This window comes from Blennius ocellaris (assembly GCF_963422515.1).
Source record: "Blennius ocellaris genome assembly, chromosome: 4".
Taxonomy (NCBI): domain Eukaryota; kingdom Metazoa; phylum Chordata; class Actinopteri; order Blenniiformes; family Blenniidae; genus Blennius; species Blennius ocellaris.
Genome location: NC_137653.1, coordinates 16,968,448 through 16,981,369, shown reverse-complemented (window position 1 = coordinate 16,981,369; position 12,922 = coordinate 16,968,448). Strand labels below are relative to the sequence as shown.

Genomic DNA, 12,922 nt, shown 5'->3' with positions numbered 1-12,922 from the left:
CGTGTAGTGAAGCAAGTATTAATTTTACCAACAGACATCTATTCAGACATGTATTTAGACATTCATTTAAAATGTAATGTAGTGTAAAGGAGACTAATTAAAATGATAAAATAATCTATAAGTAGCAACTATTGAGTTGCAGGTGTAATATGAAGACCTAATCACCTCAGTACTGCTTTCAAAGTACCACAATAAAAAGACCTCGAGGCCCGAGATGTCAAATGTCAGGCTTGTGGGCCAAAAAACGGCCAGCAGGAGATCCAGCGGTCAACCACCTGCTAAATCATAAAAGTTTCCCAAAAAATATATAAATAAAAAATCAACAAAATGAAGAAAGTTGTTTAGAGTAGTGGACACAACACAACAATTGGGCCAGAGCATTATTTGCATCATAATTGTTTGGTTTTGTGAAAATATAGAGATTTTTATGAAGTATACTTTGCACCACAAATACATTTTAAAAACTTTAAAGTTTAAAATTTCAAGGTTCTTTTGGCTCTATTTTCCAGCCCACTCAAGATCAAATTGGGCTCTAAAATGTGTTTGACACCCCTGTTTTAGACATTCGTTGTCCATCACAGCCACAGTTATTTGAAGCTATATTTGTTAAAGTTAAACACTGTTACACACTATTTGCTTTGGTCAATCTTGTCTTCCCATTATGTTATTTTCCACAGAGAGCTTACTCACACGTGTGGTTGTTTTCATTTCCAGAGAAAGCCTCAATCATTTCGCTGTTTTGAAACTCTTCTCTTCCACCTTGTGCCGAGCGTCTCTTCCAGGATCGTCACAGTTGCAGTGAATGATTCTGACGCAAGGTGCGTCATGAATCATCGGAAGTGCGCGTGTTGCGCTCCGGGCCGCGGAGCGGAGCGCTTGTCTGTACTGGTCACAGGTTTTGTTTTGTTTTTCATTCGGAGAGAAGAGGGAGAGGAGGGAGGGTCGGAGGTTCACACCCGCCCACCACCAGACTACAAATAAAACACTCCAGAGCAGCACATAGCCAAGAAGGGGCAATATTCAACCCAAGAGCTGGACATTTCCTGAATACACCACAGCAAGAGCCATGGCACAAAGTAAGTAGATTTATATTAATTGATCGTTAATGGAGCAGATATATTAAATACATCTATATTATTCCGAATAAATGGACAATATCTTGAATTTTCTGAAGTTAGCTCTAAATGAAATCTGTATTTCAACACTTTTTTCCAATGCAAATGTTCACGTTACAATACATGTAACTATTGGAGACGATATAACGGAAAAGTGCATGTCCAACAAAGCCGTATCCCCTGTCACCAAACACAGGCATGTTGTCTAAACGTTATCACAGCTTCACTGCACTTTTTAGCAGCCCTTCACACGACATTAGAGGAACCAAATGGACTAACCTGTAACGTTTAAATGTATGATTGTAGCTCGGGGACGAGAAACACTTATAATAGCAGCAGGGAGCAGCTGGAGCTTTCAACAGTTTACTGCTGCTCTCTTTATAGACACACACACACACACACACACACACACACACACACACACACACACACACACACACACACACACACACACACACACACACACACACACACACACACACACACACACACACACACACTGACTTACCTCTGTAAATAGTTTGCTTTTGCTTAAGAATGTCCAGTAGAACCGCGTGCATGTTAAAGAAAAACGTTCTTGTTGACTGGAAAAATGACGTCTATTCAATAAAAGATGTCTTTATTGCGATTCTGTATACTTCTCTGTGTACTTTCATAGAGTCAAAGTCAGTCTGTTTGAGCTTCAAATAATACCAAAGTGGTGTTGGGCAGCATCAGACCACCACCCTTTTGAAAAAATAGCATCCTTGTAAATCATCAACATCTATTTCCCCGCTCTGACAAGTACAAAGTGTTCACTTGAAAATGAAAGTGCCAGTGCCCGGACCCCTGAGGTCAGCATGGGTGTTACCTAGAAAAATCCTGAAAAGGTCTTTTACATCTGAATGTTTGTGTAGATTTTTTTCCAGGTATAAAACAGTGTTTAGGCTGTTGGCCAGTTGTCACCAGGCTTAATTCGTTTACATTTCCTTACAAGGCTCACGTCGGCCACAGCAGAGCGACTGAGACGTTCCCGGTGCGGGTCAGGGCTGGTGGGATGAGAGCAGAGCGTGGGAGAGTGAAGCATGGAAAGACTAATGATGGGGTCGGGGGGGGGGGGGGGGGCAGGGATTTCATTTTGTAATGCTGCTACAAGTAATTGTAGCCACCCTACAGAATGAATCTCTTCCCTGTGGCTTTACATATCACATACATCTGGCATGCCTCAGCGTCTGAGCTTAAACTGCACATTCTCATGCTCTCCTGTTCAGGGAGCCAAGTCCTCCCATTCAATTATGGCACTGCAGGGACCTGAACAAACCAATACAGAAAGGATGATGTCAGTCTTCCGATTCCATCATTGGTTTCTTGTTTCTGCAGGTGTAGGGTCACAAACTTTCATATGCTATTGATCTTGGTAACAGTTTTCACATTTAAGCTGGTGCTATGTCTCATCAGACTCTCGCCTCGCTTTGCAGTTAGTCTGCAAAGCATTAAATAATATTGAAGACCGATCTAATGTGAGATAATGACTTGGGAGTTTGTATGGCTTAAACAGTAAAGCCGTCTTAAGTTTTGAACTATAATTTCCAGCTTTTCCACGATGCCACACTGATTCAAGGCCAACATCAGTAAAACATCCGAGCCATGACCAGTGCAGAGGAATGATTCCCCATGGGTTTTGTGTAAAACAGTAGGGAGACATTCTTCTCTGCTCAGCCTTCACTCTGACTTTTCTTAACGTCACGGCCACACATAAGAAGAGCACTAACCTCCTGACATGACATGAAGCAGCGCAATAGGTGACTGAACTACAGCAGAAATATAATAGACATAGGAGGCACCTAACTTTTCCTCCAAACAGGAAATCAGAGGGTGAGATTCTCTTAGTCACAACAGGCCCTAGAGAGCAGCAGTGGGAGTGTGCAGGGAGTGACTTTCTGTCTGTCTCTGTTTACTCTCCATTGAATCAATGCGAAATACCCTGTCAAACAAAATAATCTCATAAAGTAAATCACTAAGCATCCTGCAGGCCCCCACATCTTTAGTGGCAGAATAAACCTGTACAGATATTTAACTCTTCTCTTTATGGAGTCATTATGAAACGTAGGTAACAAGTGAAGCATCAGACTTTTAGAAAAGATACGCTGAAAAGTGATTCGAGTCTGAAACTTCATCACCACAGTTTTGTGGTTAAATCTTAGAAAAATACATTTCTCAGTAATGGACTTTTCCTTTTTATGTTATGTTACATTCACACACAGATGTCTATTTTTCTTGGTTTATTGAATTATTGTATATTAGAAGTATAGAAAACCTGCTATAAATGCTCCAAGAAATAAATTGTGAATATCACAGTAAAAATTCAACTGTTTGATCTAATTATGACAGTGGTTTGCATGTATGTTTTAAAATGCTAAAACCAGATATTTTTTTCTTTATTCAAAGCTCTGAACATCGACCGCTGGAACCTGGAGTGTGAGTTCAACAACATGGACCATCGCACTGATCTCAACGGTGCAGATCGTCTCATAGTGCGGAGAGGACAGCCGTTTACCATCAGCCTGTACCTTCGCTCAGGGAGCTACCAGCCAGGAGTCAGTGCTCTGGACTGTGTGGCAGAAACAGGTACTGCAATTTTTTTTTTTCTATCAGCTATATTGTAATTTTAATTTACTCTCAATTTGAGATAGTTTTATTACAGAGGCATTATTGAATCATTTGCATTGGATTCTTAAGTAGATGATGCCTTCGGGATGCATTCTAATATCAATGTTAAGTACAAACAACATGACTTAAGCTGTTTATTTCTTAGAAAGCGTGCACCGAGTAGCCCCTTGTATAAGTTGGTATCTTTGAAGAACGTCTGAGATTGAAAAAGGTGGTGTCATCTGGAATAAATCACTTGGAAAAAAAAAAAAAAAAAACCTTTCCTAATGATGATGGAAAAGCATTGTGCCTTTGTCCACTGATTCAGGAAGTAAGGAGCACAATGCTGACCTTGTTTCCACGGGTATTTTTCAGAGATGAAATGGGAAAAGGAGCAGCAGTGTTATGGACACTTCCTTTGCTGCTGCCTTTCACATTAAACTTACTTCAGTAGCCACTGTGTGATGTGTTGTTGCTCCCATCGTTAACCAACAGCAAATCCAACATTTCTGCAAGGGCCTCTGAACTTAGCTGTTATTGTTGGGCAGGTCACACATTATCATCATATAATTTTCCCCAGAAAAACAAACCCTGAAAATGAGGCACGACTTCCCTTCACTTAAGGGTCAGATAACGTTTTTGGGAAGAGTGTGATAAGCCAACTGTTGCAGGCCATCAACGGCAAATCTTTTCGACAGGAAGTGTTGCCTGCCAAAAGGAAAGTGTGTGTATATCACAGATAATGTTATCAACTGTTAGAAGTCAAGCGGCTTTTAATGGATTCACAACAGACCCGTCATCTCACTTCATAAAGAGACAGCATTTGAAATGAGAGCACTTATTTTGCTCACCAGTATTAAGTGGGTGAGTTGAGCAACGCTTTCTAACTGACCAAACAATCAGCTGCTGGTACCCAGTTATGCTACGCACGCATGGGAACGGATTCCAAAGAGATTTCAAATAAATTTAGCAACTGCTGGTGAAATTCCCATGAGACAAGTGTTTTGCTAAGCTGTCATTGCCTGCAGGTCCTCAGCCCTCGGAGCAGTATGGCACCAGGGCCTCCTTTGGTCTCTCTGCCAACATCGACACCTCCTGCTGGAGCGCCGCCGTATTCAGTCCCTCCGGAGACATGGTGGCCCTGTCAGTCTGCTCTGCCCCTGACGCTCCTATAGGCCGCTACACGCTGACCTTGGGACAGTCTGGGAGGATCGAGTTCATCCTGCTCTTTAACCCCTGGTGCCCGGGTGGGTAAACAGACCGTGTGTCAAGCTGTCGAGCAGTGGAGCTATTTTAGAGCAAAACTGCTTCGAAGATCATGTTTCATATCGGAGTTGTTCAACGGTTTCATACAAATCCTTTTATGTAACATCTCAACAGTTTAGAAAGTTGCTGCAGGGTCCAAGTATGTTTACTTGACCAGATTTTTTAATCTGCACTCCAGCTTTGTTTTTCAACACAGTAAAATTTACCACAGGTTCTTGGCAAGTAGAACCTGTAGCTTAAAGTTATGTCATTGCAGTAATTATATAAAGATGGATGCAATACAGATGAGAACTGGGCGATCTTGCCTTTAATCAGATTCTCCATTGATCACCTTGGTGGAACACTGACACCGGATGCATCAGACGTTGGAGGGCAGTTTAGTTCCATTACTTGCATGAGTTTTTATTTCACACCAGCCGCATTTCAAAAGCAGATGTTGACCCCTTTCTTAATTTACATTGGCTTTTGTGCTTCTTGCTCATGGTATCATACAATTTTCTATAACAATGTTGATGTCGTATTTTAAACAAGCCTAAATTCGCTGTGCGAGATCGCCTCTTCACAGCTTGAAGTAGCCTTCATCTTTACTGTTGTGGCCCTGTTCTGTCTGAAGTAGAACCATGAACTTCTTTAGGTGAAAATGCACATACATGTGCTGCAGGATCTATGGTTTAAATTAGGGGTTAAATTGGCCATCATCTCTGTTGGCAACTCAGAAAAAATTAAATGTCATTCTTTCCTTCAATTGCCAAATTTCACTCAGATTATCAATCAGTCCAAGAGCAATGTGATCCAGCAAACTAATATAATTATAGGTCATTTTAATTTGAAAGGGCAAAGAAAATCTGTTTGGGTTTTTTTTTAGTTTCCAATAAATTACAGCCCCTTGATTAGAATCTATGAAGGATCTGTATTAATACAATAGCTGTTATTCTGTGATCTCTCTTGAAAACAGCGGATGTGGTGTATATGGACAACGAGCAGAATTTGGCTGAATATGTCTTGTCTCAGGATGGCATCATCTTCCGAGGGCACTACAAACATCCCATCCCAACGCCCTGGAACTTTGGCCAGGTACCAACACCAACACTGAAGCCATCAGCCTCACTTCATCATGTAACACAAGATCAGTCAGATGAGCTTCGTGCTATTATGGTTAGGAATTTTAAGCCACACCTGCCTAGTTTGTCAGATGCCAGGAAGAAAAAATCCACCTCTCCAGGTATCAACATGTGTGCAAATATATTTCAGTCACTGAAATCACCAGATTTATTCAGAAATAAATCTCACCGCGGACAGTGAAGGACTGATGAAGAGAGATTTTTCTGTCATGTGATGGCAGTCTGATAAGCCTGGCACTGGAGGATTAGTCTGACAGCTGTTAAGGCTTTACGGCAGGGAAAAGTTAAACACCCAATTTACATCCGTTGAAAGATTCAAAGAGAACAGTTGAGTGATGGTTGTGTATTTTCCATGTTTATATTTGTTCACGCTTCTCATCATCACTGCATCTTTGTTGTGACACAGTTCGAAAGGGGAATTTTGGACATTTGCCTAAAGATCCTGGATATGAATCCTAAATGTCTGAAGAATCCTGGGAAAGACTGTGCAGGACGAAAGAATCCCATCTATGTATCTCGAGTACTGAGTGCTATGGTTCGTCTGCTCCATTCCTGATATATTTATCTTTCTTATTTTTTTGCATTGATTTGGAAAAAGTAGACAGAAGAATATTGTACTTCATGGGTAAAATGTCTTTTACTCATCTGTCCTTTGCCTGGCAGGTGAACTGTAATGACGATAAAGGAGTGCTGCTGGGGAGATGGACAGACGGCTATGAAGGGGGTGTGAATCCTCTGATCTGGAAGGGCAGTGTGGAGATTCTTCACAACTGGGAAAAACAAGCCTGTGAGCCTGTTCGCTATGGACAGTGCTGGGTGTTTGCTGCAGTGGGCTGTTCAGGTAAGATGGCTCAGAGCAGAGCTTGGTGGCAAACACTTGGCACAAACAAAAGCACACAAACATTTTTGCTTCTGCTTTATTGCGTTCACCAAAGGGATTTGTGTACTTCTTCAGTTTCCAGAGCTCTGGGAATCCCCTGTCGAGTAATCACCAACTACCTGTCTGCCCACGACACGAACAGCAACCTGGTGATCGAGCGCCACATCAATGAGAACGGAGACCTCATTCAGTCCAGAGAAATGATCTGGTCAGACCTCCCTGAAGCTGCAATAACACCTGTTGCCCCACGAATTTAGGACACTCATGAATGTAGCAATTAAAATGGATTATTTCTAAATTACACTAAACATCAAAGATATATTCGGGGTGCTATTTGGCCAGGGGGACACTTGTTAACATATTATTGTTCTCTATTCTTTATTTTAAATTATTATAAATGATCCTGTTCACGTTACATTTAGTTGTAGACATATGTTTTTTGATAAAAAAAAAAAAAAAAAAAAAAAAAACCAAACAAAAAATACAAAACGTATATTACTTTTAAACTTCATTTAAACTTCAGTTTTTCATAATTTCTTATAATAATTCTAGAGAATAAACCATGCTGGGAAAAGATGTGAATCCCCTTTTCTCCCATGGTTTCTTCACAAATCAAACCCTGGATATATCAGAAAGTGAAAGTGTTTAAATCAAGAGATAGGGACATGCAGCATATTAGTCGATTGAACAAAGGCAAAACAGCTTGATCGCAGTAGTGAATAGCAAGTCTGAGCTCTGTATTCTGTCTCCAGGAATTACCACTGCTGGGTAGAGAGTTGGATGACTCGGCCTGACCTGAAACCTGAGTTTGATGGCTGGCAGGCCAGCGACCCCACCCCTCAAGAGAAAAGTGAAAGTAAAAAAAAACACACTTTGCATTAAATATATTTATTACTATTTAAGCAAACCAAATGGCTCACCGAGGTGGATCTCACATTACTTGTTAACTCTCCTCCTCAGGGGTGTACTGCTGTGGCCCGGTTCCTCTCCGGGCCATCAAGCAAGGAGAGCTCTCGTTCAAGTACGACGCTCCCTTCGTCTTTGCTGAAGTCAATGCTGACGTTGTCACATTCATGAAGAAAAAAGACGGCAGCACATCGAACGTGACCACCACCAGTGTAGTGGGCCAGAAAATCAGCACCAAGAAGGTGGGCAGTGATGATCGAGAGGACATCACTCATCTCTACAAGCACCCTGAAGGTAGCAAGCACGAGTTGAAGCATTCATACACATTCCATGTGTTACTTTTAGATCAGTACTGACTAAGATACAGAGTATATGGATCATACAGTAGAGCTTGTGGTTTTTATAAATATGTGGTAAACTGTTTCTGTGCAACTGCAGGTAAAGTGATTCCGGACCTTGTTTATCAATATGTTAACTCATAATATCCCATGAAAGTAAACTAATGTGGGATTTCTGTTGGTGCATTGTGCTTTTGATCGATAATTCCAGGATCTGATGAAGAGCGCGAGGCTTTTAAACGGGCTGAGCACCAAAACAAGCTGCTCCACCAGCAGGAGAACCATGGCCTCCACCTCGCCATCAAGCTGTCATCAGACATGAGGAAAGGCTGTGACTTTGACGTCGTCGCTGTTGTTACGAACAACACGCAAAGCGAGAAGAAGTGTCGGCTGGTGTTTGGATCCTGCGCTCTGTCTTACAATGGCTTCCTGGGAGGAAACTGCGGCTTCAAAGACCTGCTCAATGTTGAGCTCTCGCCAGGAGCAGGTGAGCCACGTCACCCTGCAGTGGTTATGGGAACCTGTGGACTTCTCTTTCCGAGTCTGAATTTTATTTCATGTGTGCTTTAAGAGAGAAGAGTACCCCTGAGGTTGAACTACTCCAAGTACGGCAGCCAGCTCACCGATGATAATTTAATACGCCTGGCAGCTCTTCTGTTTGACTACACAACCGATGAGGCAACACTGGCGGCAAGAAATATTGTTCTGGAGAATCCCCAAATCAAAGTCCGAGTGAGTGCCATGATCTAACCATAAAACTCACTTGCATTAAAGGGCCAAAATACCAGGACCACTTGGCAAATATTCTGCTGGACAGCAAACAATAAGAGTATTACAAGTACATCAGCGTCACTGGTTTGTATTGTGTGTTGGGAGGTGTACGGCTGTGTGAAAGTATTCTTACAGCGGGATACATAAACTATGTATCTCCCATTCGTAGTAGTTAAAATACTCCATCAGCAAAAGTAAAGTAGTGCTGCAAAGTCTCACAGATTGTGTAACTCCAAACTTACACACTGCTCATACTTTGTTCAGTACTCGTCTTTTGCTTACTGCTGGTTTCTGTATTTTCAGAACCAAAGATGTGTTCAATGGCTGCCGGGTACTATCGAGACAGACACGTTTCTAGATAGTACCCCACAACCACTGGATTCCGACACTGGATTACTTATACATTGCTACTATTCTTCATTTTACAGTAGTTAGAGTACATTCCAGTTTCATTTTTTAAAATTTCTTCCTAAAAACGACAAAGGATACCCCACCATGTTAAAAAAAAAAACTATTTCCTAAAAATGCTAAATTCTATTTACATGTGAATAGAAACAAATACTGACGCTAACAAGTCACAAACATTTTTCTCATGATGTTTTAGAAACATGCTGAACAGAAGGAGAAATGTTCCAAACAAAGATGGACCAATGACATGATTGCCGTGACATGCAGTTTCCATCCGAAACTCAAGATAACACCAATGAAAAGTACCCCAAAAAACAACATCTCTTTAAATCCATATTCTAATTGTTACATTGTTACATATAACACTTTTTTTAATGTCATGGGCACACAAAGCTTCACAACTGCACTAAATAAGCAATAAAAAATGGTAAGATGAACAGTCTTTCTCCAAAAAGTGAACTCACACAAGCAGACTGCCAAAACAGAATGTTTCCTTCATCACAGTCATAGTAACCTAATAAATATTAAATAAATAAAATCACATTATTCTGCTAGGTATTTTCTTCAAAATCTATACCCACATTGTGCCATTTTCTCCTGAAATTTAAAGTGTTACTGAACTCTCGGAAGATGATAAACAACCAAAAGAACTCCACTCGTACTCTACGGCAACAAGGATGGCCTCATTCTCTTATTGAGGTTTCAATAAATGCATGTGTTTTTGTGCTTTATTAATGAAAAAAAAGGTTTGTCCTCATTGAGACTGTGGCACATAATGTAATATTTTAATTCACTTACTCTAAGCTGGTTGTGTTCTACAGATCCTGGGTGAACCGAAGGAGAATCGGAAATTAGCTGCAGAGATCAGTCTCAAAAACCCTCTGCCAGAGCCGCTGGAGAACTGCTGCTTCAGCATCGAAGGGGCCAACCTGACCGGGGGACACTCTATCTCTGAGAGGTTTTTACAAGTCGCTTCTTTACCTCATGAGAAGTCATTCGATTTAATGACTTGTTCACACTTGTGGTGCAGTTCCCGTATTCTGGATTGAAGCTGAGATAATTATTATATTTTTTTTTTTAAGTTTAAGTAGTTGAACTTTAAGTCACTGTGACAGGACTCACACAGCTTTGCAGTGTGCCTGGCTGAATGCAACACAATGCAAGTGGGATTTACACCAGCTCAGAAATCACCCAACAACTTGTAAAATCAAAAAGGAGGGAAAACATGAGCAGGACTTCACCGTTATAATTACTATTGATGAGGATGTTCTGAAGCCAGTCATCTCCTGTGTTTGGCCTCCTTGCAGCTTTTTGGTTGGTGTCGTTCGGTCCTCTCTCAAACGACCGTCGAACCTCGTCAGAGTTTTTTGCAAACAGACTTCTTCTTCAAGTTCATTCAAGCTTGTGTTTGTTAAACAATCATCATTATTAGATGTGTTCACTTATTAATATTATTTGGAGAATCAACTTGGGGGAGGGGTGTATGAAACAGTGGAATGTGCAGTTCAATTGTAAATAAATGAAACATTGATTTTGTGGCTATGTGACTGCTTCACAATGTGTCTGTGAGGCCGTTTTAAAGGCCATCGCCAATGTTTGGCCTGCTGTCTCTTCTCCACCGCCATCCATCTGCTGCATTTGCATAAATAGTCAGACATACCATGAAATAATCTCAATGTTTGAGAATTGTGATGAATTCCCCCTGCTGCCATTAAAGAAATATCCTTATATTTATTTTACAGGTTGGCCTGCTCTGTGGGACCTGGGGAAGAGGCCAAGGCAAAAGTTTACTTCACTCCCACCCGGACTGGACTCAGAAAGCTGGTGGTCGATTTTAACAGTAACACACTGTGTAATATCAAAGGCTACAGAAACGTCATCATCGGAAAATAAAGGATTTTAATCCTCATACAGCCCCATTAAATGGCAATAATATTACTCTTTTATTTAACTATGAGGCCAAATAATAACCAGCACAAGCTCTCTCACTGCCTTTGTGTTCAAATCTTTTCACACGTTTCATCTTTTTCTTACTTTATATATTTGTGACTGTGGAGCCATTATCACGCATAAAATGTGAACTTGTAAAGTTATTTGTTTAATGAGGCAGATCAGACCTGTGCATGTATTCTTTAGCAGTTTTGAAACGATATTATGTACTATGTACTATTTTACACAAGTCAAACAAATAAAATGGATGTAACTAAATACACAAAGCCAAATGCTTTCATTTTTAATTACTGTTGTTCCAAATGTCTGTGTTTCCACTCCATGCACAAACTACGAGTGATGACAATATTGCATCTGCTGTGGGTGTGTGAAATTTGTTTGCAATCAGAAAACATACCATTGTCTATATTAGTATTTCAATTTCTTGTGTCAGGTGGTCCTGTTTGCCTGCAAACATTCATGTTGTGCAAAATATGGAGTAATCTTTGTGCTAAATAACTTAAATGCACCCAGCACAGGAATGATGCCAGAGTTGTATGAGGGTATTGCATGCCTAGACTTCTTATGAGGGCCACACATGTCTCAGCTGGGAAGATCCTGCAGGAATAAACTGATGATGAGGGCTCTTCGTGCAGCATGTAATTAGAGCGTGTAACAAGATTCAGGTGTTCAAACTAGGTTTAATGCTCCAATATCCCATTAAAAACAAGAGCATTGGTATAATGTACAGCCTCACTTATAAATCTGTCCCAGACCGCAATCTTTGAGGAACGATCGATTTTACAGAGGTTAGAAAATTGACCTGTGAAGCCTCCAAAATGACTTAGTTTTATAGTGGGTTTAAGTTGTGTGACAACTCAACGTCCATCCATTCATCTACTCATTGAAGTCAATCTTAAAACACACAAAAATCACCACGTTTTCACTAAACACAATGATTAAATATTTACCTTACATTAGGAAAATGTCAGTGTCAACTTTCTTTGTCGATAACCAAGTTCTTTAATCAACATCAATGAAACAATGTTCAAGATTAATTTGAACCATTTGGCCTGGTCTTCCTTACACATTTGTGAGGTTTATGAATCCGTCTTTTGTGCACATTTGTATTGTTCATCTGGTGTGTTAATAGATTTATTTATTTATTTTTTTAAACAATGAGACAAATAAATATTTGGTTTGATCGGCCTTTGCGTCAAAGTCTTGCACACATTTTTTGGAGGAACTTTCAGTGATTTCTGAGAGATCTTCTGTAACTGTAGTCTTATTCATATCATTATTAATGTCTTCATGTAAACCCATCCCCCACACGCTTCATTTTGTTAAGATCATGAATGTCATTCCTAACAAACACTGGCTGTACTTCTTGTTAATATTACCTGATAGGTAAGTAACATTATACACCTGCAGTAAATGATGTGCATGTTTACACTGTACATTGTACACAAAAAGATGAACCAAAATCAACAGACTATACAGTCAATGTCAAAGAGAGAGAGAGAGAGAGCTGCAATAATGATCTGTTGTTGTTTTTAGATA

The 12,922-nt window shown here is 40.4% G+C and overlaps 1 protein-coding gene across 2 annotated transcripts; it reads left to right on the top strand.

Moving 5' to 3' along the window:
• The first annotated feature begins 943 nt into the window (after nt 1-943).
• On the top strand, nt 944-11,635 carry tgm2b (transglutaminase 2b). Of its 2 annotated transcripts, XM_080495905.1 has the most exons (13): nt 944-1,076; nt 3,543-3,722; nt 4,772-4,990; nt 5,965-6,083; nt 6,537-6,665; nt 6,794-6,971; nt 7,086-7,218; nt 7,763-7,866; nt 7,971-8,210; nt 8,466-8,741; nt 8,826-8,986; nt 10,255-10,391; nt 11,176-11,635. In XM_080495905.1, exons 1-13 carry the CDS (start codon nt 1,067-1,069, stop codon nt 11,324-11,326), a joined length of 2,037 nt encoding a protein of 678 aa, XP_080352031.1. In that variant the 5' UTR covers nt 944-1,066; the 3' UTR covers nt 11,327-11,635. The 2 variants fall into 2 exon arrangements, with proteins under 2 accessions (XP_080352031.1, XP_080352030.1); XM_080495904.1 differs by having other exon boundaries at nt 6,794-7,218.
• Nucleotides 11,636-12,922: the final 1,287 nt, after the last annotated feature.